At 33.5% G+C, this 27,770-nt stretch overlaps 2 protein-coding genes across 3 annotated transcripts; one reads left to right on the top strand and one right to left on the bottom strand.

Moving 5' to 3' along the window:
- Window positions 1–2,413: 2,413 nt before the first annotated feature.
- LOC114178279 (purple acid phosphatase 7-like) lies at window positions 2,414–7,069 on the top strand. Its single transcript, XM_028064096.2, has 7 exons — window positions 2,414–2,719; window positions 5,256–5,412; window positions 5,498–5,605; window positions 5,701–5,828; window positions 6,010–6,138; window positions 6,349–6,416; window positions 6,505–7,069. The coding sequence occupies exons 1-7, from the start codon at window positions 2,519–2,521 to the stop codon at window positions 6,722–6,724; spliced, it is 1,011 nt and encodes a 336-aa protein (XP_027919897.1). The 5' UTR covers window positions 2,414–2,518; the 3' UTR covers window positions 6,725–7,069.
- LOC114178277 (2-oxoglutarate (2OG) and Fe(II)-dependent oxygenase superfamily protein) lies at window positions 6,252–13,064 on the bottom strand. 2 transcript variants are annotated; one of them, XM_085671147.1, is made up of 9 exons: window positions 12,879–13,064; window positions 12,670–12,796; window positions 12,496–12,571; window positions 12,328–12,400; window positions 12,134–12,229; window positions 11,888–11,938; window positions 8,370–8,732; window positions 7,201–7,544; window positions 6,252–7,004 (listed from the first exon to the last, which is right to left on the bottom strand). In XM_085671147.1, the coding sequence occupies exons 1-9, from the start codon at window positions 12,951–12,953 to the stop codon at window positions 6,995–6,997; spliced, it is 1,215 nt and encodes a 404-aa protein (XP_085527273.1). In that variant the 5' UTR covers window positions 12,954–13,064; the 3' UTR covers window positions 6,252–6,994. The 2 variants fall into 2 exon arrangements, with proteins under 2 accessions (XP_085527273.1, XP_027919895.1); XM_028064094.2 differs by having other exon boundaries at window positions 6,252–7,544; window positions 12,879–13,063.
- Between the last annotated feature and the right edge of the window lie 14,706 nt (window positions 13,065–27,770).

Raw genomic sequence — 27,770 nt, 5'->3', positions numbered from 1 at the left:
GCAGAAAATTGTTATCAATATTTTTGCAAAATATTTTGTATAAAACATTTTTCACAATAAATTTTGTAAGAAATATTTGCAAATTTTATAATTTTGTAGAAAATAATTACCCATGAAGGAATTACCTACCAATTAAAATTCTTAAAAGAAATAGCAAGAAAAAAAAATTTCTTGCAATTTTTTTTTAACAAATTTGTAAGAAAATTTTTATGTAATATGAGAATTTTTAGTAGTGTATCTTTATGTTATTTATATTTAGTATTTTTAATTATTATCTTCATATTTATTTTTAAATCCTAAAATTTTATAATTTACTTTGTCTATAATTAAAAAATTGCACAATAAATATTTGTGGATTCTATACGTAAAATTCCATGTATTTATTATTTGCGAAGATTTGCTAGTCAAAACAATTATTAGGTCCATAGATATCACATTTTGAGATATCTTAACAAGAAAAAAACAGAGAAAACAATGAAAGCTTCATTTAATATTCTTATTAATTTAAAATTTAAAATTATCTTCATTTTTCTAACTAACATTCGGAATCAAACATGGATATAAAACTACCAATTACTTGTAAAAGACTATTTTTCAAAAAATGAAATTAATTATATTTAACAAAATTTGAATGAGTTTTCCTTTTTTATTATTTATTCTAGAATTGCAGATCAAACTAAAAAGAAAAGAAATATTAAAATGACATCCAAATTTTGAGGATATATTACATATTTTGTCTCATTATTATATATATATATATATATATATATATATATATATATATATTTAACGGTTTATCTTCTTTTGACCTATCTCTTTCTAATCTATCAAAACAGATTAAAGTAGATATACAGGTTTCTCTTTTCTTTTGTTTAAATTTTATTTAATATATATACATATATTAAAATCTCACTTATGCAAATATTTTTCAACTTTAATTAATTGACATCGTTAATTAAAGAACTTCTATTAATTTTAAAAGCTGAATTATTTAATTATAATAATAATTGTAAATGCTGAGTATTCAAATTATAAAATTTATAAGTTTTAAATTATTTTTTATTTCAATTTTAATAAATTAAAAAAAAAATGTGACGCTGAAATAGCATTGGATGGGAATCCAAATAGTTGCTTCAAAAATAGTATAGTGAAATGAGTTGCATTGTGGTGTTGCCATCAGAAAGCTTTATGTATATTAACTAATCGTGTACGCAATTCTTTTCTTCAACAATTGGACTGTCCTTATTATTTACTTAATATATACATTATCATTTCCTTATTTTAATCTAACTTTTATGTTTTACCTTTTTAATTTCATTAAAATTCATTAGAAGAAACCAATAATAGTTTAAATTATCACAATATCAAGCTACGCGTAGAATAGAAATAAATATTGATATTAACCCACATTATTAAAATTTTTTAAGATTTTTCTTATAAATTTTTGTACGATTTTTTTTTTGTTTTTTTAAGAATTTTAATTTGTAGATAAAATTACTTCTTCTATAAGATTATAAAATTCATAATTATTTTATACAAAACTTTTTGTAAAAAATACTTGATACAAAATATTTTATAAAAAATTTGGTAGCAATTTTTTACAAAACTTTTTGTAACAAATTTATAAATATTTAAAAAAAATAAAACAAAATTTAACTTTTTAATAGTTCGACTGGTGCATGTTAACTAACAATTTTTTTTAACAGAATAATATGGTAAAATTAATTGTAATTTTAAAGATTAAATATATTTTTCAAATTATTATTAAAAAGTGTGTTGCATTCATAAACTAAATCATAAAAAGTGTTGAGTTTTTGCACTATGAAAATAATGTCCATCGTCTTTTTCAAGTATACGTGTGCAGTGATTTTTATGTGACATAACAGAATTGCAACATAGCCTATAATATAATTTCTAGCTATTATTAGTTGGAAAAGTAATTATACATAACCTTCGTAAAATAAAATACTATTCTCTAATAATTTGAAGACAAAATTATATTTAACATTTTAATTTGTAATATTTATGTAAAACTACTAAAATCTATCAATTATCAATAAGATAACGACTTATTTTCTTGAGTGCACCACCTCTACCTTAAAAACAAACAAAAATAATATGAAACAACTCACTTTCCTTAATTACCAACAAAACTTACATCACATCTAATTTTCCTCTTAAAGAAAAAGGTTTCAAATGATAGATCTTGTAGTTATAATTTCCACTACTGATATAGTCTACTTTATATATCAATCAACAGTAGCGTAGCGTATATGTCTTCTTCAATTGAAATATATATATATATATATATATATATATATATATATATATATATATATATATATATATATAGTTTAAAGTATTACTTATTTGAAGACTATTAAATTTATGAGATAAAATTACAATCTCTCTCTCTCTATATATATAACATACATTTGCCTCCTTCATCTCTGTCTCTGGTTTTCTGGTTCTCTGGTTTTCTCTCTTTCTGGGTTATAGTTTGTTGAGAAAAAAAGCCATGGCTTTATCTTTAAAACAAAACATGATATTGCGTGGTGTGTTGGGAGCTTGTGTGTTGTTCTTATTGATGACTCCTTCTGTTGCTGAACTTCCCAGATTCAAACACCCTCTTAACAAATCACAACAATCTCTTCAGTTTTTGGTAATTGGAGATTGGGGAAGAAAAGGAACAAATAATCAATCTTTCGTAGCTAATCAGGTTTCATTTTCTATAATCTTCCTCTTCTTCTTTTGCATTACAAATTCATCATTCTCCTTCTCATAATAATATATATGTGCATCAATCATCTTCTATCTTCACATCATATATATATATATATCTCAGATTATATACTTTCCATATAACGTTTTACGCAAACTCCAAAATTCTAACCATGGATTTATGAACAAAAATAAACTTAAAAACTTCTCCAGAGAGATTAAAAAAAAAAGAAAATACGATGAGTATTTTGTTTTTGAATCCCTCTTCAAAACTAAAAGCAATGGTGATGCTAACTATTCGGAGTGCAGTTTCGTATTTTCGGTATGTTCAAACAAAAAAAGTTTGTAGTTTCAATTATCTTATGTACATGTAGTTGAACCATTTCAAAAACAAAAACAAAAATAAAAAATTGATAGCATTTACAAAATTTACGAGAAAAATCGATTGAGGCAATTTGAATTATATCATCGAATTTATTTGGTTACAAATTGATAATGATTCGATTAGTCTGAATCAGTTAGTTTATCAAGTTAAATTCGTTTTTTTTTATGTTATATATTTCATATCAAATATATAATGCAGGTCTGATTTCATATATTAAAATTCATAAACATGAGATTAAGCAACCAAAAAATGTATATTTATAGAACCATAGCTAAATTCTATGTTTGTAAAACCATTTTTTCTGGTACAAGATCGGCATCTATCATATAGAAAGTTTCATTAGATTATTCGTGCAGATAAACTTGTTTTTTACGAGAGTTTTTTTTTATTAAGTATATATAATTAATTTAGGTTGCGATTATTTAACCAATTGAATGAATTATCAGTAGTACGTAAGTTTGGTATATTCCATATTCTTCGCATATAGATGCTGATACCATTTTTTAATCACAATCTCTTGACTTTACCTTTCAATTCCCTTTTTCTTTCTGCCATATTATGTTATTTTTAACATTGCTTTTTGCATACTTTTTTAAGTTATTTTTTTACCATATTTAATTTATTATAATTTACAAAAAAGAAATATATTCATTATCACATTTTTTTTATTTAATGTTTATCTTCCAACCCCTCATCCACTGAAAATTGGTTACGCATAACCTAATTTTGATAAGTTACTTTTATATGTAATATTCTACGTATCTCGGCCTTCTGTTGATTATACGATGGACAATGTTATTTTGACATTACTATTTTTCTTAATACCATCTAATTCTACTCCATCATTACTATACATCTTCTCTTTTTTCTAAAAATATAAAAATTAATTTTTATTGAAACTATTTTATTTTTATAGAAAATATTAAATGGTGTCAAAAAATAATTTTTCTTTACATAAATAATGACAACAACATGTTTCTCCATTAACCTTTGCCTTTTCATAGTGGCGTGGCACCTTTGAACTTTGGGATGTGAAAGATATGCTATTTTTCATTCCACATCATCCCACTTAAACTATGGTTTGATATTTTTATTCATATACTAAAGAAAAAATAAAGTTACTATTATAAGCATTATGTTACATTTAACAGGCTTATTTTACTTTTTATTTTTATAAAGATATATGTCTCTTTACTAGAATTTAACAGTCCCGGTAATGAGCATAAAATATATTTGACATTTCGATTATGATTGAATGTGAAACTATACTTTCCAACAAATTCCAGTTACACAATACTTGCAAAAAGAAAATCATATAAAATTAAGTAACAATGTAGAAGTAAACTTTGTCTTCGTTTAAACTGATGAACACTAAAATAAAAGAGATTTCTTATATTAAATATTTAGGACTGATTATCTCAAATAAGAGAAGATGTAATGTTAATGGATATCAGATAAAAGATAAATAAGTGTTAAAATAATTTACGTTAAACTAGATATTGACCAACGTAAATCTATGTTGGACTCACATATATGATATATCGTTATGTGAGACTCCATATCATTTGATGTAAAGAAGTTATTATTATTTACAAAAATATTTAAACATGTTTTTTTTCATTTTATTCTGAATCCATTATCCATGGAAAATAACTAACAGTGACAAGATACTAGAAGAAAAAATTGAAATATCAATGTCATTTTTTATTTTATAATTAATAATTTGAAAAAAAAAATCTGTTTTTGTAAAGTTGATATTAAATATCACTATATATTAAAAGATATACTTTTTTCAGTTGAGAATTTATTTAGCAGATGGGACTCTGTTGTTCTAAGCCCACCATAGTCTGTCAGCACAAAAAAGTCATATCAGGAAAGCAAAAGTCATTAGTCGACAGATAATAAGAAAATTCATTGAAAATATGAAGCCTATCTGTGTGTATATTCCAAGGCATATTCCAATGCAACATAATAATGCTAGTAATTATTCAAATACACGTCTCTTTTAATTTTTAAAGAGTTTCAGAGGTACAAGCAAATATTCCAAATAACATTGTTTAGATTGGTTCATGACAACTGTATAATTTTTTACTCTCTTTTTTTGTTTAGTTTTGGTGTATGGAGTAATAATTATTGGTTAATTTTGTAGATGGGAATAGTGGGTGAGAAATTAAATATAGATTTTGTGATCTCGACTGGAGACAATTTTTATGAAGATGGGCTAAAAGGGGTTGAAGATCCAGCATTCTACGAATCATTTGTTGACATATACACTGCCCCTAGTTTGCAGAAGACTTGGTACAGTGGTAAGTTAACTAATTTTAAATATTAAAAGAAAAACAATTAATGTATTAAATTAAAACAAATTCACCTTCCTTTTTACTGTGGCAGTTCTTGGGAACCATGACTACAGAGGTGATGTTGAGGCACAACTAAGTCCTGTTCTCAAACTGAAAGATAGCAGATGGCTTTGTCTCAGATCTTTTATTCTCGATGGAGGTATAAATTTCTTTAATCAATATTTCATTTTCATTATTCTATAAGGAAACATAGATTGTTGGTGAGTGGTGCTTATTGTCCTTTTGTGTTTATAGAAATTGTGGAGTTTTTGTTCGTGGACACGAGTCCATTTGTAGACGAGTACTTTCAGGAGCCAGGAGAACACAGCTATGACTGGGAAGGCGTGCTTCCTCGCATGTCTTACATTTCACAACTCTTGGTGGTTAGTTACAACTTCCAAATCCAAATTTCTTCTCAACAAAAATTAACTCATTTTCGTATTCAACATTTTAAAATCAACTCAATTCAAAACTATGACATGGCTTACCAACTTGTTACCAAGTTAAAGACATTGAATTTGCATTATTATGTCTTTCATGTCCTCTCATTCCCTTGTTATGTAGGATGTTAATTCAACTTTGGCTAAATCAAAGGCAAAATGGAAGATGGTGGTGGGTCACCATACAATCAACAGTGCAGGGCATCATGGTAACACTGAAGAGCTCAAACAGATACTTCTTCCCATATTGGAGGTAAACAAATCAAATTTTCACATATAAAACCACATATAATGTCTGGGTAACCGCAAGTATATCAGATTAAAAGAAAATTATCAGATTCATAAATCATAACGAGACAAATAGCAGAGACCATATTAAAACTTCAGTTCCCTGATTATTGTTGAAACCATGGCATGAAAATGTACAATTTCTGACCAGTTAGTTTCTTCACTATTGGTGCAGGCAAACAATGTTGATGCATACATAAATGGACATGATCACTGCCTGGAGCACATAATTGACAAAAATAGGTAAGCATGTCTTACTATTAAATGGTTTTGCTTCAACATCATCACAATTCTGACATTCATGCTTCTGTGGTTTGCATGAACAATCCAGTGGAATTCACTTTCTAACAAGTGGAGGTGGATCAAAGGCGTGGTCAGGTGATGTCAAGCCATGGAACTTGGAAGAACTGAAATTGTATTATGATGGACAGGGTTTCATGTCTATGCAGATCACCGAAAGCTATGCAGATATCATATTTTATGATGTTTCTGGCAAACCTTTGCATACGTGGACCATATCCAAAGAACCTAAACTGGCAGCCTGGATATAAAACCTAAAGTATATGTAGAGATACCTCTGGCAGAAAATTCGGACGACTTAAAAATGTACTATTTGTGATGTAAAAACAAAAGAAAAGGAAGTGTAGGAACGTGTTAATGAGCTTGCAATATGTAAATTGTACCTAAACTCCTGCTACAGATATTTAAGAAACAAAGGCATACTGTAGTTTGTAGTTTATGCAACCTAGTATTGAATATTGGTGCCGAAAAATCCAAAAGTGCTCCAGTTAGCAGGATACTCCCATTCCTAATTGCAGAGATTAACCCAATCTGCATAAAGTATGTATGCATAACACTTACATTTATGATAAATCTTGAAACATCTGTTAGTCGCATTTCTCATTTCTCCCTAGAGCACAGTGACTTGAATAGAGTAATCAAAACAAACCTTCAGAAACTATCTTCTAGTTGTTTAACCGGTGCCTTTTTCAAAATTTTTGACCCAAGCTCAATTGTAGGTGATTACCTTTTATTGGATGAACATGGCTCATCTAATTGCACATTGTAGATGGATTCATGCATTTTCCAGAAAGGAAACTGTAAATGAATTTGTTGGCTTAAGTTCGATGCATAATCTTCCCAAGCAGCTACTGCAGCCAGAATTCCTGACCAGTCAAAGCAAATGTACCCATTTTCTTCTGAAAGCGTATTACAGAAAACTTTGGAAGCAAAATCATTATCATTTGAAAGTACAGAATTCAGACCACTGATTTTCTCTCTCTGCACATCTGTCACTTTTACTACCTTGGAATCTGTATTTGATACCTTGTTCAGTAAAGCTGAACCTTTCCAACAATAGAAATGCACAACCTGTTCGAGTAAAGACCATCAATTAGTGTAGTCCAGAAAATTTTCCAAAATCAATAGATTATTATTTGCAAGAAACCAATGATGCATAAACAACAGCAACAGACATAGTTGAAGAAAAATTAAGGGACCATATTACATCATAAAATGCAAATCAAATAGAAAAGAAACCTCACTTTTTAAGTCTCTTAAATAAACTTGTGGGAAACAGTTCGAAATTTTAAGAAGCCTTTCTACTATCATGCTCAAATAGAGTCATATTACTCGTGTTCTTAGAAACACGTCAAGACAACCTTGACAACAGAAGTCCAAAAACGAACTAAATTTAAGTTCTATTCGTTTTAACATTAATATATCAAAAGTCTTGGTTAATGCAAATAGGTTGAGAGTTAACATATACTTCCCAGAAAGCATTCTCCATATGTTGAAAAGCAAGACTTTCCCACATTTATATTGACAGATGGTCCGACTGTTCTACACAAAACATTTTGATAGTCTTCATCAAGTAAACCAACTCCTCTTTATAAAAATCTGGCTTAACAAATTTCTTCTTTTAATAATAGTAATAGTAGTAATAATAATAATAATAATATAATATCTACAATCAGACACATGAGCAAATTTCTAGTTAGTTTTCTTTGCCTTGTCTAGCACGGCAACACTAAGTACCAGTGGCATTTATAAAAACTACTTTTTACAGAGGGTCATAAAGAAGAGCAAAGAGCATGGTCACTTTGTATAGGCTTTTGATGTATTATAATCATGTGCATTTACACTTGATCATCTAATATAAACAGTGGCAAAATGCAACAGGTGCACAGGCTTTACCTGAAGTGCATGCATAATATTGACAAATTCCTGATCTAGCAACTCACTTCCCCTCACTAAATGCACAGGCTTTACCAGTAAGTCAGAGACATCACAGTCATCGCCACTGTCTTGAGAAATATATATGTCATATCCAAGAACATGCAGTCTAGCCCAGCATATATTAAAACCGAACTGGCAATCAGAAGCTTGGCCAAGAGAAAACCAGTACATATTACAGGATGCTGGCAAAGGTAGGTATGAATCAGCCAAGTTCTTATGCAATAGGTGTTGTGAAAGAAGGGAAATGAGCTTCTTGTCCTCATCATGGGAGCCATCACGACTGAACCACAAAGCAACTGTGAGCCTTTCTCCTTCAGTTATCTGATAAAGATAACTTCAGATCAGAAAGAAAGATTTAATAAGGTCGTATATTTTGAAGATTGAACTACCCTTTGCTACCTGATATAATGATTTCACAACAGTTTAGTTCTTCCAAAACAAATTTATTTACAACTGTTACCTATATCAGTCTTAATTTATTTAATCCGTCACTGTTCAAAAAAAAATTATTTAATCCCGTCAATAATAAGTAGAACAGATGACAGCTTTCTGCCTACGCATTTGTTCCAAAAGAAACAAAAACGTACTTATTCTATTATCAATTTTGTTAAAAGTTAATAAAAGTTAGGGGCTAAGTCAAAATTGTTAAGGCATAGATGACCTAATACATTGATTGACTACCTATCGTGTATAGTATAATCTTATATCAATCAATACATTCTTGTCTATTACCACATTGGTTTTACTGATAACAAATAGTTTTGGTTGATCTAATCAAAGCTACTTAGTATGTATTAGGAAAAGCCAGACATGAAAAATTAAAGTCTATACAAAAGTGTGAAGCATTAAATAATGATACATGAAGCTTAAACGATATTATGCAAAGCTCAGACGATCCAACACAAAGCGCTAGACGCTGCACAAATCTTAGACAATGCAACCCGAAGCTAGACATTTACGCGAAGCATAGATGCTACACATAGTCTATCCACGGGTGTGAGTGTCTAGACACTCTCCAAACGTAAATGAATACTAGATGCATTCCAAGCTAAACTGAAGACTAGATGATATGAGAAGAGAAGACAAAGTCTAGAAGACGTTAACATGAGAACAAGAGGAGGCAATATACACATGGTTATCACATGTCACTATTTTGAATTGCTTGACTGTCTACTTGCTATCTATCAATGTTTACTCGCACTCCCAAGATGATTCTAACACAACATGTTATAAACAATGATTATTAAGATGAAAATATCTTCAATATCTCCATAGTGATTAGGAAAAAATATCTTAAGAATCTTCCTATTCATTTCAACATATTTCTATTCCTTATTTAAAATAATTTGATTACTACAGATAAAGATAACGAGAAGATAATTCGTTTGACAATTATCAAAAAAATAATTCTTTATTTCCTCACATAGTGAACGAGTCAGACAAGTAGCATATTAAGTGGGTGTTGAATCCTAGGTTTGTGGATTCCTTGTATGAAAAATTTTGCTAACAAGAATTTCAGGAAAGTGTGTCCCATGTGGTAAATGATGGTACAAGTAAAGGTTACCAGGAAAAGTGTATCGATGTGAAAGAGACTTGTACCTGAGGGAGAGATTATTAGGAATTAGTGAGTTGGAAGTTCTACATTGGGTAAGAATGAGTAAGATGAGAAATATATAAAGTTGGCCTGCACATGCATATTGAGTGCTATAGAAAATACTCTTGCCTTCGGGTGGATTTACCAGCTCCCATATCTCATTCTTCTGCAATGGCTCCATCTCTTCATGCATGGCTAGTATCCATGTGTCACCTCAGCACAAACAACTACCTTCCAAAATGTAGTTGGTTTAAACAACTCCACCTCCTCTGTTGCACTAACACACAGGCAAGGCTACCATCAAGCCCATATCTCTCAGGCTAAAGTCGTTACCTTTGAACAAAGGATTGATTATCAGACATATCCCTCATCGCAATGATGTTGTTCCTTGAACCCTTTTTATGTTGTAAAAAAAGGGGAGAACTTGTAGAAACATGAAAACTCTTTAATGTTCTTTCTTGTCTTTGACACTATGTCTCGATGTTACCTTCTATTAGTTTTCATCTTCTACTTGTTTTCTTAAGTCTTTCACAAAACTTTATATGAGCATTTGTTTAGTATAAACCTGTTCTGCATATACTATGATATTCATATGGTTTCTTATCCATAATTACAATAACTTTTGTCATCAATAAAAAGGAGGAAATGGTTGAGAGCCTAAACAATCTAACCTCAGCATAGTCTCTTTAAGAGAGTTTTGATAATTACAAAATACTAGACAAAGCTTATCTGATATGCATATATACATGTTATACTTAAATGAACCTTTTAGTATGTGTTTTGCACTAGATGAAACACACTATACCATCTAATAGATACATAGATATAGCAACAAACAATCTAATTAACTGTTTAACGTTGTTTAATACCCTAACATGTAATCAAGTCATAACAAGAAATTTTTCCAAAAGATATAATATTAGAAACATGTTAATCTAGGGGAAGGTTAAGACATGATAACCAAGAGAAGTTTGTGTACTCATTTAATCATTTATTTGATTAGTGGAACCTCTTAAGCAATGGTCTTAAAGGAGAATTGGATGTATTTGGGTGAACTAGTATAAATCTACATTGTGTTGCTTGTTCACTAGACGGTCTAGCATAGTCTTATGAAATACGAGTGTAAGGCTCAATTCATATATACGTATGCTTTGATTATCTTTTCCATCTGCTCTGATTATAGATGCTGTGATGATGTTTTTATGCTCTGATAAATGCTCATCTGCTCTGTATATTTAATCATGTCCAGGACCATTCCATGGGTAATCATGGATCCAATCAAGAGAAAATCTTACCAGTAGGTGTAAGATATAAATGTCAAAAGATGAAATATTTAAATCAAGTGGATGTGGAGTCCTCCCTACTAGGTTAAGTTTCCCTGATATATGTACTAAGTATGAGTTCATCACCTAAAAAGTTTTTCCAAAGACAAGATGAAAGTGGAACTAATCAACTAGTGCAAACATCAATATTTTAAATAAGAACCATATAAGCTTTTTCACTGGTTTTATATCGATAACAACACTCACTATTGAAAAACATTATTATATCAGGATGAATTAGTAATGTGTTATCAATTCAATTTCTTGCAGATACAACAGTCATTATCGTTATTCTGTTTATAAGGAAATTAACCATGCTTGAATTAGGGAAATTAATTGTTGGGATGACAATAATCAAGATCAACTTTTCATTAAGGTTTTTGACAAGAGAAATGACGAAAATATAAGAAGCCAAATCATGTTAGTTCAAAGAATGTCTGTTCTTGGGGTCCTGGCTCAGAAGTTAGGGAGGGGGCAATGAAGATTTGATTCTAATAAAGAGCGTAAGAATACAACAAAGTAAATAGACGCTCAACCGAAAAGAGAGTACTTGAATATACCTCATCAACAGAATGAATGTTATGGTCATCTGCTGTGTACATCACAACATCCTGAAATAGACAGTTAAGCATTCTCAAGTTCAAGAAAGATAAACAGAGTGAAAGACTTGTTTTTTTCCTACTTCGAATTATTAATGAACAAATTATAGTTCAATAAAAAAAATTCAAACAACATATGGAACCGCGGGAACGTCCACAGTAGATTACTTATTAAATAACATTATAAAAAAAATAGGGAAAACTCACCCCGGCCTTTGGCATAATTGACTTGGGCTCACCATCCTGGAAGTGAAATACCCCACCAGTGAAATCCTTGCCATAAGTATTTAGATAGCACACTGCCTTTCATGGTATTACCAAAAGGGAGAAAAAGCTTTAGTGTGTAGCATAAAAAATACTCAATATCTTAAAATGGGGTTGATTGGTTGAATGGAACTCACTGAGAAATGGCGTTGTTTGAGATAGGGCCTGTTATCATCACTATGCCATCCAATGCTTGCTCCTTTGCTCCAACTGATTCACAGCACCATCAAACAAGATGGTAAAAATGCATATTAACAGAGAATAATAGCCAAACATTGAAGTGAAGTAAGGTAAAGGTAACCAACCTGATTAAACCAGTGAATTCAATGAAGAGCTCATACTCACACTTGAAAAACTCCTCTAGCCTGTCTTTCAACCTTTCTGCCACCAAATTTGAAAACAAATAAGGCAAATTCAGTGAAATAAATTTCAAAGAGATTGACGAAATTTGGGTGGAAATGAAGTTTTTGATGTAATGCCTCTAATGGGTATAAAAGGAATGACGAAATGGGAAGAATTGGTAGCTATGAGATGGGAGAGAGTAGTAGAGAAGACATTGGGTCTGTAACCCACGGTGCTGCTACTCTTGTGGATGAATTCCAATTCCTTCACCAAAATCAAAATCAGAAAGTATAAAGACCAAAGGTTTTAGCAAAGAAAAAAGAAACAATGAAAGAAAGAAACTAACTCTGCATTCGTTAAGGGAGAGGAAGTTGGGGATGAAGAGGCGTGAATGTTGAGGTTCAAAATCAACCTCGGACATTACTACTAAACTCAACTTCGGGTCGTGTCTCTCACTTTCTTCAAATATTAAGTACGTATGGAATTAGGCATATCGGTTACTCTTCGCGTAACAGTTGCTTAACACCTTTGTTACCAACGGCCTAGGGATTAAGCTATTCAACCGCAAAAATTATATTATATAAAAATAAATAAAAATTAACATGTTATCTTATTTAATTTTAATATACTTCGACGAAATATGTTTTTAATTCCTTAACTTTCGGTACATTTTGAAATTAGTCTATTTTAAAATTTTGAACCAATTTAATCATTTATCTTTCAAAATACGTAAATTTAATTTTTTAATCAAATTTTGTTAAGTTTATTTTACATTTCAAACGCATTTCATAATAGTATTTTATTTAACATTAAAGCAAAAATGTGTCAAATATTATAAACAGCTCAAATACAATCATGAAATGCGTACAAAATATCAAATAAACCTAACAAAATTTGATTAAAATGACTAAATCCATGTATTTCGAAATATGGAGGATTAAATTGGTCCAAAGTTTCAAAATTAACTAATTCCAAAATTTATTGAAGGTTAAGGGACTAAAAACGTATTTAATCCTAACCCATGTACTTTTTATCCTAACCAATATATTCTCATATAATTATAAAAGTATATTATTTAAATAATTATTATCAAGAGTAATAATTAGAGCTAAGGTGGAGGCCGCTATGGATTAATAAATCTATTATGATTTACGGTGGTTAATCATGTATAGTGTTTGATGATAAGTATTTTTTTTTGTAAGATATCTCTATTACAAAGGTTATAGAGAGAGTTATAAGTTTAAGTCTAATTCTTAAGAGGCTATTACTTCCTATAAACAGACATGTTTTCTTCCCACATCTCCATCTTTAAAATACATGTTATACTGTTATGACTAATTTATTTTACAATTTAAGTTTGGAATTATATAATTCATAAATCTTCGGCATTATAAAATTTGAAATAAGAAATGTTATATTTTTATATTTTAAATTATATAATTTGGAATGTAAGATTAGTATTTTGGATTATACATTCTGATATATAAATTTTACAATACATTATGAATTGTGTAATTTAAAATATAAAATTTCTTATAATGTAAAATTAACATCATATTTGAAAAACCTTAGAAAATTATAACAATTAATAAAATGAATAAATGGGATTGTACCTCGATTACAGCAACTCCTAAGTAATGATGACAATTCTTCCAAGCATTCTATGTGCATGGCTTGAAGAAAAGTTAGGTTGGTGCGGAAGCAATGAAGATACGAAGGTGATTATGGCTCAACAATGGTGAAATGGTGGTATAGAATTGCTTTCAAAATAGGTTAGACTAACTCTCTCAAGGAAGGGTAATTAAAGAAAACCTAAAGGAGAGCTCTAGTGATTCATAAAGAAAGAAAAAGTTTGGAGTCATCTCAACAGGATTTATCTACTATATTCATGAATGATTTTACGAGAGGAGTGCTCTAAAGGAGAGCATGTCTCTAATGTGACTTGTCTAGGTGGCAGGGTCACACTTCCCATGCCTTAGGATGCATATGGAGAGCCAAAACCCTAGCTTACTCTCCAAGTTAATGCACATCCTAGGGTAAAAATGTTAATCCATGTGTCTCACATAAAGGTCCCATTTCTCTATGGCCAAAACTACATTACTAGGCCCAAAAGTCCAACAATGCCCAAAGAAAACCCTATACTGCTTGGCCCAAAATACAAGACTCAAATAAACCTATTCTAATATTTACAAACACATAGTTATAGACTACATCTTCACATTCTCCTTAGCTCATGTGAACATTAACTTGGGCCTACTATGCTCAGAAGAAGCTCAGTCTTCTTGTATCCTCTTGGCCATTGCTCTTGTTGTAGGCCCCTTGGCTAGAGGTATGTCATCAACTAAGCATAAGGTCTCGAGTTCGATTCTCAACGAGAGAGTAACATTCTTTTTTCATTAGGCAGCGCTGTTACAACCCGAATTCCTTGAGATTTAGTGAGTAAAAATGAGTGTATAAGTTTAATTTAGTCCATATGGAGTATTCGGGTAAGGTGAGGTAACTAGATTATGTTTTATTTTGAGTTTTATTTTCGTTTGATGATCAAAACATGTTTTTAAAAGTAAATATATTGAAAGTTTTGATTTTTGATGAATTCATGATGATTGGAAAACTAGTGTTATGTGTAAAGGAAGTTAACTAGTTCTTTGTTTTATATGATTGGAGTTAAAAAGTGGTTTTGGGCTAGTTTGGTATTGAAATCTAGTTTCTTTTGGATTGATAAAGGTGAAGGGTTGTAGGTTATGGTTCTATGAACATGATTTTGAGAAAATTGGATGTTTAGTTTTGATTTATGGTATGATGATGTTGATTTTATTATCTCATGGTGTTTAAAACAATTTTTGTGAACTATGTTGAGATTTGGAGATATCAATGACTAATGAATTTAAATGTGGATGCTTAAAAAATGGGAAAAATGATGTTTTTAAAGATTTTGTTTGTGTGTGTGGGTGGGTGGGGGGTCAAAAACATGTATACTTTTAAATGAATATGTGATTGTGATTTGTTCCACCACAATTGGGGAGGCTGCTCGGAAGAGCAATTTGTTCCACCATAGTCGGGGAGGCTATTCGAAAGAGCAACTATTTCATTATCTAGGGAAGCTTTTCGAAAAAGCAATTTGTTCCACCATAGTTGAGGAGGTTGCTAGGAAGAGAGATTATTTCATTAGTCAGGGAGTCTACTCAAAAGAGCAATTTGTTCCACCATAGTTGAAGAGATTGCTCGGTAGAGTAATATGTGATCTATTAGTTCGGGATGATGCTCGGAAGTGCAATTTGTTCCATTAGTCAAGGAGGCTACTCGAAAGATCGATTTTTTTATTTAGTCGGGGAGGTTGCTTGGGAAAGTGATAATTATGTGCATTATTTGTTTTGCCTTATTTACTTGATTTACTAGTTTTTGGTTTTCGACTTCTACAATTTTGGGTCTTGTTAAAGACCATTGAATTTGGAATGAGTTTCATTTTCTTAGTTAGAATTAAGATGCGTGAAAAAAAATAAGATGCATGAAAGTGATATGGGGAAAACTCTGATTAGGAAATTGTACACATCAAAGGAGCTTAGGAACCCTTTGGGGGACCAAATTTCCTCCTCTCCACCATCTTTCATGTCATCTCATCTATTCTCTTCTATTTTTATGTTATTTTTATGTTCCATGGGGTGTTAAACCTCTTGGATTGATTCTGCTAAATCTATTTATTCATTTATTTGACATAGATGAATAAATTTGTTTATTCTTTTGATAATTGTTATGATTGGTTTTTATCTATGTCTTTTGTCTCTTAATCAAGTAAAAGTAATGATTTCAACATTGTAGCAAATTATCATAGTGTTAAATCTACATAACATAACAATCATATGAGTCCAAGGGTTTTTAATTTTAATTGAGAAGTTACTTTGATTAAAGTAAGAAACTTTCATATGATTGAATGAGTTTTTGCCAATTGAGAAGTTTGTTTGATTAAAGGAGAAATTTTTACTTAGAATTAGTCAAGAAGTTATTTTGGTTAATTATTTTTTTACTTGATATAAGAGGTAAAAAAATAAACATGATTAGGCATAGTAATATTTAATTGAGAAGCTATTTTGGTCAAATTTCTTATGATTAATCTAAAAAGTTTTTACTTTTGATTAAGAAGTTACTTTAGTTAAAAGTGAGGATGCCAACAAATTAATTGAGAAGTTACATTGATTAATTTGAAATCTTAGACAAGAAATCAGTAACAATAATCTTTAGAAAACCAATGATGATTTTCTGTTTTTAAAAAATAGTATAATCAACCTAATTTCTTTACTATTGTTTGTATTATTTTTTTTATCTTTTTTCAATTTTATTTCTTTCTATTATTTATAATTTTTTTTATTTTTTTTATTTATCTTTATTTTCTTGTACTATTTTTATTTTATTTAACTAACTCTTTTGTATTATTTTTACCAAAACCAATTTGTTAGGAATCAATTCCTTGTTCGTTGAGAAACGACTTTAGGTTACTTTGCCCTTACTATATTTGGCTACTTTCTTATAGATAGGTAATATTAATTTGATCACTTCAATAATAGCATTATTAGAAAGACAAGGTTTTTACATTTGTCCGTTGTGACTCGCCTCTCTTTCCTAAGAATCTACTTGATACCCTTTCATATGTTTTATTATTAATGAAGGAAAGGTTCTTGGAAAAAGTTATTACTAAATCCTTTTTTTCGCCACGCTTAGAATTTATCAAACAAATCCAAAATCCCCTTAATGAAATAAAAGAAAAATAATATTGTTGAAAATAAAATAAAAGAAAAGAAAGGGGGAAATAAAATTTAAAGCTAAAAAGGTGTATAGTTAATTCAATTAAAACTAAACTAAATGCCTGAATGAAACTGTGCCATGAAATGCAAGAGTGATGCAGAATGTTTGATGCATGGAACCTAATGGGAAGATGACTTTAACTTTGACTAAAATGGGATATATCTAAAGGAAATATGAATTCTGATGCATGCACTATGCGAATATGCACAAATAAGGAATGATTATGGATCATGAATCATGCTAAAACCTAATGCAAAATGAGGTTAACACCAAAAAATTTGCATGAAACCTATATGACATCCACTGATTGGTATTCATGAAATCATATGGCAACATTAAACAAATATGTGACAACAATGATGTTTTACATAATTGAATACAAATGTTGAGTGCAGAACGTAAATGCAACTAAGTAAGCATGGACAATTTATGAGCATGAGTGTTAAGGTGATCTAAAGTATTCTAGGATGAACTTGAATGAATGGAAATCATGAATGCAACGCTAAATTAGATGAGAATATGCATGAAACCCTATGGCAGCAGGAACTTAAAGTTAATCAACCAATGAATAACCTATGTCTACTACTAAAAACATGACAACATGATCACTTTGCCAATATGAATGTGAATTATATAAGTCTCTGATGTTGGATGTGAATCAGTTCAGTGAAAATATGAAATAACAGAAACCATGTTCTAATATGCATGGAATTCTAGATTAATCCAATTTAGGATGCAAAACATAATTCACGTGTTACTTATGCCACCTTAATTGAAACAACCTTAAAGTGACATCATGATATGGCAATTGCAGATAAATCATATGCATGCTTTGAAATTCGTGTGAGCTCAATCTGATCTCAAACAAGCATTCTTGATTAATTGTTACCCAAAATCAGAATGGTGCGAATATGAAATTCACCAATTAAGGACAGAATTGATATTCTACTAATAACATTAAAACACCCAACTCAGTTCACTTAATGTGCAGGTTCAGGATTATATCAAGATGCTATGCAAATGCCAATGACAAATTTAGGACTTAACTCATAGTAGCAAACATTTCAGCTCATATTCACATCAAGAATTTTGATGCAGTAACACACCCAATTCACTTTAACTCCAAATGCAATGTAAATGTGGTATGAACTACTTATGCAGAAGAACTAATTAAATATGCTTGAATTAAGAGTGCTTATCATGTTGCACCTTTACAAATTGCCAAACAGATTTTATCTACTCCAAGATGCCTAGAAAATATAATTATTGATACTACCAAATACTAGAACATAAAAACCTAATAAAAACTATTGCAACAAATTTAAAACTGAAACAAAAAGCTTAACTCAAACAAATTTACAGTATAGAAACATTAACTATACCTGATAAAATTAAACATAGTACAATAAGCATAAAACTAAGAACAATTACAGTGAGTGAACATGAATCCTTTTACACTCAAGAATACCTCTTGATAATGTGTGCCTAAAACCTCTTGATAATGTGTGTCCACTTTGGGTCACTTGGTTTCCAAGAGGAAACATTGGATTGTGCATAATTGTGAATTTGTGATCACTACACATACTCAAGAACATGAAACTAAATTGAAAACAGGGATGTAATAAAGGGATTGGATTTAAACAAATTCAAAATTTAAAGTTGAGAAACATAAAATGCAAGTGGACCTAAGCAAGCAAAATGCACAAGCCGGAAATTAGAAATGAAATTAAATCATAGTATTTCATTGCAAATAAGAAAATTTAAACGAAAAGAAGATTTCTAAAATCAAATTGGTGAAGGGAGGCTCACTTAGCACAATCCCGAACACTTTGTGCTCATGAATGACCAAGTGTAGCTACCTACACACTAGAGAAAACTGCAATATCTGAAGGCACTATGCTCATTAGACATGGTGGAGAAACCCCATTACAATGCACTTTTTCTCTCTCACCCAAGAACACGAACCTAACTCTTACAACATTTCTCTCTCATGTACAATCTAGGCCTCTCTATGAAAACCTAATTAGCCCCCTTAACCTCATTCAGAAAATTAACAGAAAACACAAAACCTAACCCATTTCTCTTGCTCTTGCACCTGAATCAGGTAACTTGCACCCCATTCGTGGCATCGTTGATTTTCTTGATCTTTCTTCCATTCGTTCATCATGAATCAACCTCCATCTTATCACGAATTAGAATTTCATCCATTTGATTACAACATTAGGCTCATCCTCCCTTGATCACGCATCAAGCTTGCGCTCCCCATGTGCATAAGTCCTGGGGGCGTTCTTTGTTGCATCGGGTTTCACCCCGTGATGGAATGCTTCATGCCTCCCTTGATTAACTCTAGTGAGACGCTCGTTTTGGGGAGATGGGAAACGACCCTCATGGGCAAGGGAAAGAAACAAAACAAAACAAACTAAGGGTGTGTTTAGATTGGGAGAGATGATTTAAGGGAGAATGAAGTGATGAATTTGATGGGATGAAAAGAGGATTGTGATGTTGTTTGGATTAAGAAAAGTATGATATGACTTGCGTGAATTTGAGATGAGAGTTGGTGTATGATGTGATGGGTATGATAGATTTAAAAATATAATTTAAGAGATAAAATTATATAATTACTATTTTACACATAAATATAAATTAAAGTTGTTAAATGATAATAAAAATTCACAATAAAAATTTTATTATTATTATAATTTATTATTATTTATATTTATATTTATTTAATTTAATTTACTATTATTATTTATTTTATCATATTATATATGTAAAATAAAAATATAAAAATCGATATTGTTCCTGTAGAGAACAAACAAGATAAGTTAGGCACAAGCGTTACCTTACCCATGTCGCTATCTCCTCAGTTGGTCTCTTTCCGGTTGGTACATTCTGCTTGGACCCAGGAGGGGTTACCTGCAGAAGGGACTCTCAAGTGAGTCAAAGCTCTCAAAAAGTCAAATCAGGTGATTAATGGAGTAATGAATGCGTACCTTTAATTACTGGTGTCCACGTGTATTTATAGAGTATTAACTATGTATAGTTATGCCATGGGCCGGACCTTATCTTGGGCCCTAGTTTGGGCTGTAAGTGGGCCTGGCCCTAGGGATGGCAAACGGGCCAGCCCAGCCCGTATGTGGCCCGGCAAAAAACGGCCCGGGACGGGCTGGCCCGTCAAACAGAAACAGGCCAATAGTCACAACCCGTCCCGTATAGGATGGGCTAACGGGCCGAGCCAGGTTGGCCCGTCTAGTTTTTTTAATTTATTTTTTATTATTTTGTTTTTTTTTAATTAGTTTTCAAAATTTTTAATTTGTTTTATTTTTTAAATTTGTTTATATATACATATAAATTATTATTAAAGTCATATTTAATCAAATAAAATATTATTTTAACTTTTAATTGATTAGTTAATGTTTTTAATTAGATAAGTTAAAATAATTATTAAATTTACATATTATATTATTCAATTATAACTAATAATTCAAACTTAATTTGTAGGTGTTAATGATTTAAATTACAATACTATTATATATTTATACATTTAAAATATATAATCTAAAAAATTAATCTTTTTAATTATTTATATATATATTTTTTTTTTAAAACGGGCCAATGGGCCAGGACGGGCTGGCCCGTACTTTGACCCGTCAAGTTGACGGGCTGGACGGGACGGGCCAGAACAGGCTGACGGGTTGAAATCTTCAACCCAGCCCGTTCCTTTTAGCACGGGCTGACGGGCTAGCCCGTTGGGTCCAGCCCGTTTTGCCACCCCTACCTGGCCCTAACCCAGGCCCTTAGATTGATTATTGTGGGCTCATTGAGCATAAAGAGGGTTTTGCTAAGCGTATTAAGGTAGTCAGACTAAACCGACTACTTCCCTTGACGGTTTGTGTTGTTCATATGCTGTCTTAGGCAAGTTATTCCTCTGAATGTTTATGTTATCGGTTCAAGCCGGCTAGGCTTAGATCAACCCAGCCTAGGCCGATTACTTGAATGTTTTGGTGTATAGGTATGGTGATCGTTTTATTATTATTTCGTTAAGTTGGCTTGGTGTGGTATACTAGTCTCCCAGCCTTGACCGATATAGGTGTCGGTTAAGGGTGATATGTGTTAATATGCTAGTGGGATCGGCTAGGTGTGGTACACCAGTCCCCAGCCTTTAAGTGTGATGAACAATGTTAAGGTTAAAGGCGAGAAAGGGTTGATGGTAGGTGAAGGGATGTCAGGGATCAAATCAAAGGGGTTTTTGCGCCATCGTTTTTAAGACTCATGTCTTTTGGAATGATTGTGTTGATTGGTATGGGTTGTTATTTTAACGGGAAGGGGTTTTACCGTTTGGGATTCTGGCCTATGAATGTGGATTTTAAAACGAGTAAGGGTTTGTTGGTTCATTTGCGAGAATTTTCAGTCAGAGATCTTGTGTGCATTTTCTTGTCCGACTTGTTCCTACTTCCAGCCGACATCTTTCCAGAAAAAAAAGAAAAGGTATGTCTAGTAGTGATAGCGTGTCGTTGTCTACGTCTAGTAGTGAGAGTATAGAGTCTGGGAGGAGTTGAGGTAGACATGTTGAAGAGGAAAGCACCAGTTCTGGGGCTATGGTAGGCGAAATCCCTACGGAGACGGTGACGGAGGTTCGAGAAGATCCTCCAGAGGAGTTGGCGGAGAGTAACTGGCCAGCCAAGGGCAGCTACGGGTGGGTGGCTGCCGACGTTCGTAATCAATCATCCTTATTTTGGTGGTCTCGCCTGTTGAACTCTTGGCTGAATTGTACACCTGTTATCGCAAAAGGTGTAAGCGGGGGTATTGTTTCCTTGGAGAGGGTGAGCGCCATCGACCGTGTGTGCCACGGGCAAGAGGGGGCAACCGAGAAGTTCTTCTATATGTACATGTGCCACTTCTCTCAGCTACATGTGCGGTTGCCGTTGGATGATTTCACCATGGGTGTGTTGCGTGCGCTGAACCTTGCACCTACGCAGCTGCACCCAAACAGTTGGGCTTATATGCAAGCCTTCCGTTTTGTGCCAATCCCTATATTTGCAGCCTTCTCCTTATGCATTTCTATACTTCTATGATACTAGGCCCCGCCAACCGACTACTTGGCTATCTCTGATAAGTCGTCCCAGCATCAGCAGATTGGACGCATTCTCTCAATCCTTCAAGCATTTTAAGGACGGATACTTTAAAGTTGTGGTGAAGGAAGAGGGCAAGTCCCATTTCTTGAACGCAGATGGGAGTACAAAGTTCCCGTTTAGCTGGATGGGAACCCCCTCTCGGTATAAGGATATGGGCACCAACGAGTTGTTGGCGGGGGATAAGGAGGTAGTGGAGACCTTGATGAAGTTTGTTGATAAGTTGCCCACTAAGGGTCTAGTTAGAGTTTATAATTCGGTGCACCCGATTATTGATATTGAAGGTATCTGTTTATTACTTAAACTGTGTTAATGATTCTAAGTTGTCTTAATCGGGGTTTAATATGTTATTGTAGGGCACATGGCGCAATCGGGAAAGAAGAATTTGGCACTCTTCTAGACGTTGAGGAAAGAAATGGCTGCTAAGGCCAAGGCAGCCGGGAAGACTGATGTTCCCAACCTACAAGAATCGTTGGTCGAGGTACACGTGCACGACGGGACCAAGAGGAAGGCCGAGTTGCCGCCTCGACCCGGCAAGGGGAAGGATGTGAAGAAGGTGAGGGCGACATTACTCGGGGCGGGGTCGGTTAGTGGGGCGGGATCGGTCAGTGGGGCAAAAGGAACAGAGTCCGACTTGATTAAGTTGCCGGAGATATCTGTTAGAAAAGATATTACGCAAAACCTCCCAGATACCATCATCAACTCCATTGACGGTATGGAGGCGGATCATATTGTGAGGACGATGATCGAGTTTGGAAGCAAAGCATTGATATTAAGTCGTCGTGTTGGGTCTCTATATCGACGGGAAGTAAAGGAGGGAGGTAGGGAAAAAGTGGAGGAGTTGCAGGGAAAGGTCCACAAGTTTGAGGAGGAGAGAGCCGCGTGGAAGAAAGAAAGGGAGAGTTGGGAGGAAGAGAGAAAAAGGTTGGGAACATGGAAGGTCCGATGTTTGGACTCGGAGGGAAAATTGAACAAGAAGATAGAAGATTTGGAGGCAGACTATGATGAGCTGAAAGAAAAATATGATGGTGTTGTAGGTGAACTTGATGACTTGAAAGGTTGCATCATCCAAGAGCATATCAACGGCTTTCAGAAGGGATTGCGGCAAGCAGCATTTTTTCACCAAGATGTTGACGCCGATGATTCGAAATTTCATGTGAACAAGGATGTTGTTGACGGGAAACTTATCAATGAGGATGAGAGCAGTCCGGACGAGGAGGCGGGGAAGGAGGTGGCCGAAGAAGAGAAGGAGGTGGATGATGTCGTGGAGGGGGCCCATGATGCAACAGAATAGGACTTTGATTTTTTAATGATTTGAAAATATTATTGAGCCTATGTCTGTAATAACTGGTACATTATGTTCGTTATGCTTGGTACATTTCTTTTGCATTTATGCTTAATGTGATTAGTTCTTTGTATGCTATTGTGTATGTCGGGTGTTTGATGATTTGTGGCGTATGTTTGGCGAAATCGATTGTATTTTAAGGGTGTTCGGCCCAGACCGCTTACTCGTGATAAGGGTGGGGAACTTAAACGAATTAACCACGAGTTAAGGGTGTTCGACCCAAATCGCTTACTTGTGGTAAGGGTGGGGAACTTAAACGTATTAACCACGAGTTAAGGGTGTTCGACCCAGGCCGCTTACTTGTGGTAAGGGTGGGGAACTTAAACGTATTAACCACGAGTTAAGGGTGTTCGACCCAGGCCGCTTACTTGTGGTAAGGGTGGGGAACTTAAACGAATTAACCACGAGTTAAGGGTGTTCGACCCAGGCCGCTTACTTGTGGTAAGGGTGGGGAACTTAAACGAATATGAGAAGTTAAATAGAGAGTAGTCGTAAAGTTGGGAACCCTTTGTATTATTCATTGAATCTGGGGTGCCTTGTTAAAACCTCCCTGGCCAAAACCCTCCTTAGGGAAAAAAGACCAGGTGAGGAAAAAGAGTACACCCAGGATTACAAGTGTTTTTATGAGATACAATACATGTTTAACTGAAGTAAAACTTAAGGTGGGGCAAATTCCACGTATTGGGTATTTCTTCCCTAGATAAATGCTCCAGGCGATATGCTCCTCCTCTTGCATCTTCACGTATGCGGTACGGACCGTCCCAATTGGCAGAGAACATCCTTCTTTCTTGCGCTGCTGACCCTTCTCCATACTAAGTCTCCGCTTACAAATGATTGTGGACATAGGTTTACGTTATACTTTCTGACAGCTCTTTGCTTGGCGGCTAAGTTGCGTATCTGGACTTTTTTTCTAAGTTCGGGTAGGAGGTCTAGATGAGTGGCCATATTTTGATGGTTACGGGTAGGAGGTCTAGATGAGTGCCATGGCCATATTACGCTTGTTCTACAGTGACACATTTGAGAAGTGGTTGGCCGTATCTGCGTTTGTAGAGGTCATCGTCTATCATGGTATACCTGGCGGCTTTAGCCATCCAAGGTTTGTCAGCATCTTGAGGGGGGTTGCCGGTTTGGAGATATTGGATATAGGGGATAATCCAGTTGTGGGTTTGGGAAGGGGTGGTATTGTTGGTTGGGTCGTGGGTTAGGTTGTGGCAAGTATTTGTGATGGAAGGCGTAGATAATGTTTGTTGCAATAGGTATCGGTGGCGGCTCTTTAATTTGGTGCTGGCTAACTTAGAGAGGATGACGGCTCTGATGTTGTCGGTCCTGGGGATATGTTCGATGCGGACTTGTTCGAAGGCAGATTGAATGACTGCGCGAACTAGATGGTAATATTGCAAGAGGATGGGGTCCTTAATCTGGAATTCGTCATTTAGGTGGCCCACGGTAAGCTTGGAGTCGGTTTTTCACGTTAGGATTTTGACGCCAACTTCACGGGCAAGGGAAAGGCCAGCGAGTATGGCTTCGTACTCGGCTTGATTGTTGGATGTTTTGAAGCCGAAGTGGAGGGATTTTTCAATGAGGATATCGTTGGGCCTTTCTAACACGATGCCAGCACCGGCACCTTTCGGATTCGAGGAACCATCTACATGAAGCGTCCACTGGTCCTCTGTAGGTGTTTGCTGGAGGTCATTAACAAAATCTAGGAGGCATTGGGCTTTAATGGAGCCATGGGGTTCGTAGCGAATGTTGAATTCCGACAGCTCGAAGGCTCAAGATGACATCCGTCCTGCAAGGTATGGTTTTTTCAATATTTTTTGGATTGGGTAGTCGGTTTTGACGGTGATGTTGTGGTTTTGGAAGTATGGGCGTAGGCGGCGAGCTGCGTGGACCAAGGACAGGGCCAACTTCTCCACCATTTGGCACTGAAATTAATGGATTCAAAAGGTTTGTGCTTTTTATATGTAATGTAACTTACATTATCTTTCACTTGGTTGGAAGTTATTGATATCAGTGGAACATAATTTTATCAAAAAACACTCACACACGTACAGTGAAAACGAGAGAGGAAGAGAGAGTTTCTGCTCAATATATATTTCAATCTAAAATTGATGCATTACTCTTGGTACAAGATTAGCCTTTTATAGACTTTACAAAACATTATAATATTAATTTTAAGATAACTCACTCAAGAAGGAATTGTTAGTAAGTAGTCTTTCAACTTGTGGCTCTAATTGAACGGTGCCTACCATTTTGTGCAATTTTGTGTGGTGCCTACAATTAATTTTACAGTGTAGCTGCCTTCATGCTTTCCAATAAAGTTACATAGCTTTCTCATAAGGTAAGTTTTGGTCCAATCAAACATTTTCTATCTGGTCAAAGTTTTTAATGTATACGGCTTGATTTAATTACTGACAGTTACTTAGTCAGCCAAATTTTACCATTGATCGTGATTTTAGCAATTATATAAGATGTTATCACCATGTCTTACATTAAGTTGAGAAAGTTATTTAGGTTAGTTCTAACGCATGATTTATCGTATGTTCTTATTGGGAATAAATGAGGTGTTATTTTAAGTGAAGAAAGTAAGGCTTTCAAGAGTCAAACTTTTAATTCTAATGATGAGTATTAAAGTTCTGATGTTGATGGAGAAGAGATCTATTTGTAGGGGTGGCAATTAGGGTCTGGCCCGTCGGGCCGGCTCACAGGCCCGCATAAAAAATGTGGGGCAGGCCAGGGTAGTGAGCCCGTAGGTCCGCATAGGCATGCGGCCTGCGCGGGCTGGCCTGCAAGCCCGCATGAAATTTAAACAAAAAAAAAACTTGCACTTGTGTATATTAATTCTTTTATGGACTCTTGCATTAACGTTTCAAATTCTTGTATAATTGGAAAAGACAAGTATTATGTAATTTTTTATGTGCTGCTAAAATTTAAAGAATACATTGTGTATGTCATAATATGAATATGATGAAAATGTTGAATTATCAATTTATCATCTAATTTCCCAAAGTTTTTACTTAATTTTGTGAACTTCTTAAAGTTTCCTAATTTTTAAACATTGAAAGTTTTATCATAAAAATTAAAAAAAAGGTGGGCCGGCACACAGGCTCACGGGCCAAGTGGTATGCGAAGGCGGGCCAGTGTTTTCGGCCCGCATAAAGTACGCAGGGCAGGACGGGCCAACCCGCGTTGTGCGAGCCTTATGCGAGCCGGGCCTAAACGGGTTGGGCCAGTCCATATTGTCACCCCTATCTATCTGTAAAATATTTTTAGACAAATAAGTTTTTAAGAATTCAGAAAGTACTGTATGAGATAATATAATGAGTGATAAAAAATAATTGAGTGATTACTTGATGTAGTGCATCCCGTATTTATAGAGTTCTTGGTCTCATAACAAATTTAGTTACCCTAAAGAGATATTTACCTTTTAAAGAAGATTAGCAGAAACATAGATGTTGTGTGTATCTGATTTTTTAAGTTTTAAGGAAAACAAAAACTGAAAATAGTTTTAAGAAGTAAACGAATATTACACTACAAATATGATAAAAAAAGAAAAAGAAAAGAGAATGAAACTCATAGCAATTTTTAAAAATCTTCCTATTTTGGAGCCAATTTTTCATGTTTACCTATCTCCTATAATGAGCGTCAAATATTCTTATTAGGAACGAATGAAGGTTTTTCAAGGTAAAGAAAGTAAGACTCTCAAGAGATGAACTCATAACTTCAATGATGAGTACTAAACGTCTAATGATTAAAAATTTATATAGTACTGTATAGGATAATTTAATGGGTGATTGAAAAGAATGGGGTGAGTACTCCTATGCTAACATATGTATAAATAGGCATCTTGGGTCCATGAATAGAATATAGGGTTAAATATATTTTTGGTCCCTCAAGTTTCAGAGAAATTTGGAATTAGTCCCTCATCAAAATTTTTGACCAATTTAGTCCTTCATCTTTCAAA

This window comes from Vigna unguiculata, chromosome 3 (genome assembly GCF_037176805.1).
Source record: "Vigna unguiculata cultivar grain cowpea cultivar isolate G323 ecotype 2 chromosome 3, ASM3717680v1, whole genome shotgun sequence".
Taxonomy (NCBI): Eukaryota; Viridiplantae; Streptophyta; class Magnoliopsida; order Fabales; family Fabaceae; genus Vigna; species Vigna unguiculata.
Note: the sequence above shows the minus strand (reverse complement) of the source record. Positions and strands in the feature narration are given on the sequence as shown.

Bases quoted from the DNA above. Each gene is read 5' to 3' on its own strand.
- LOC114178277 (XM_085671147.1), bottom strand. From the start codon at position 12,953: ATGTCCGAGGTTGATTTTGAACCTCAACATTCACGCCTCTTCATCCCC. The intron at 11,939-12,133 runs GTGAGTTTTCCC...TGTCTATTTCAG, and splicing joins CAATTATGCCAAAGGCCGGG to GATGTTGTGATGTACACAGC. The intron at 7,545-8,369 runs GTAAAGCCTGTG...TTACTCGAACAG, and splicing joins ATATTATGCATGCACTTCAG to GTTGTGCATTTCTATTGTTG.
- LOC114178279 (XM_028064096.2), top strand. From the start codon at position 2,519: ATGGCTTTATCTTTAAAACAAAACATGATATTGCGTGGTGTGTTGGGA. The intron at 5,829-6,009 runs GTTAGTTACAAC...CTTGTTATGTAG, and splicing joins ACATTTCACAACTCTTGGTG to GATGTTAATTCAACTTTGGC. The intron at 6,139-6,348 runs GTAAACAAATCA...CTATTGGTGCAG, and splicing joins TACTTCTTCCCATATTGGAG to GCAAACAATGTTGATGCATA.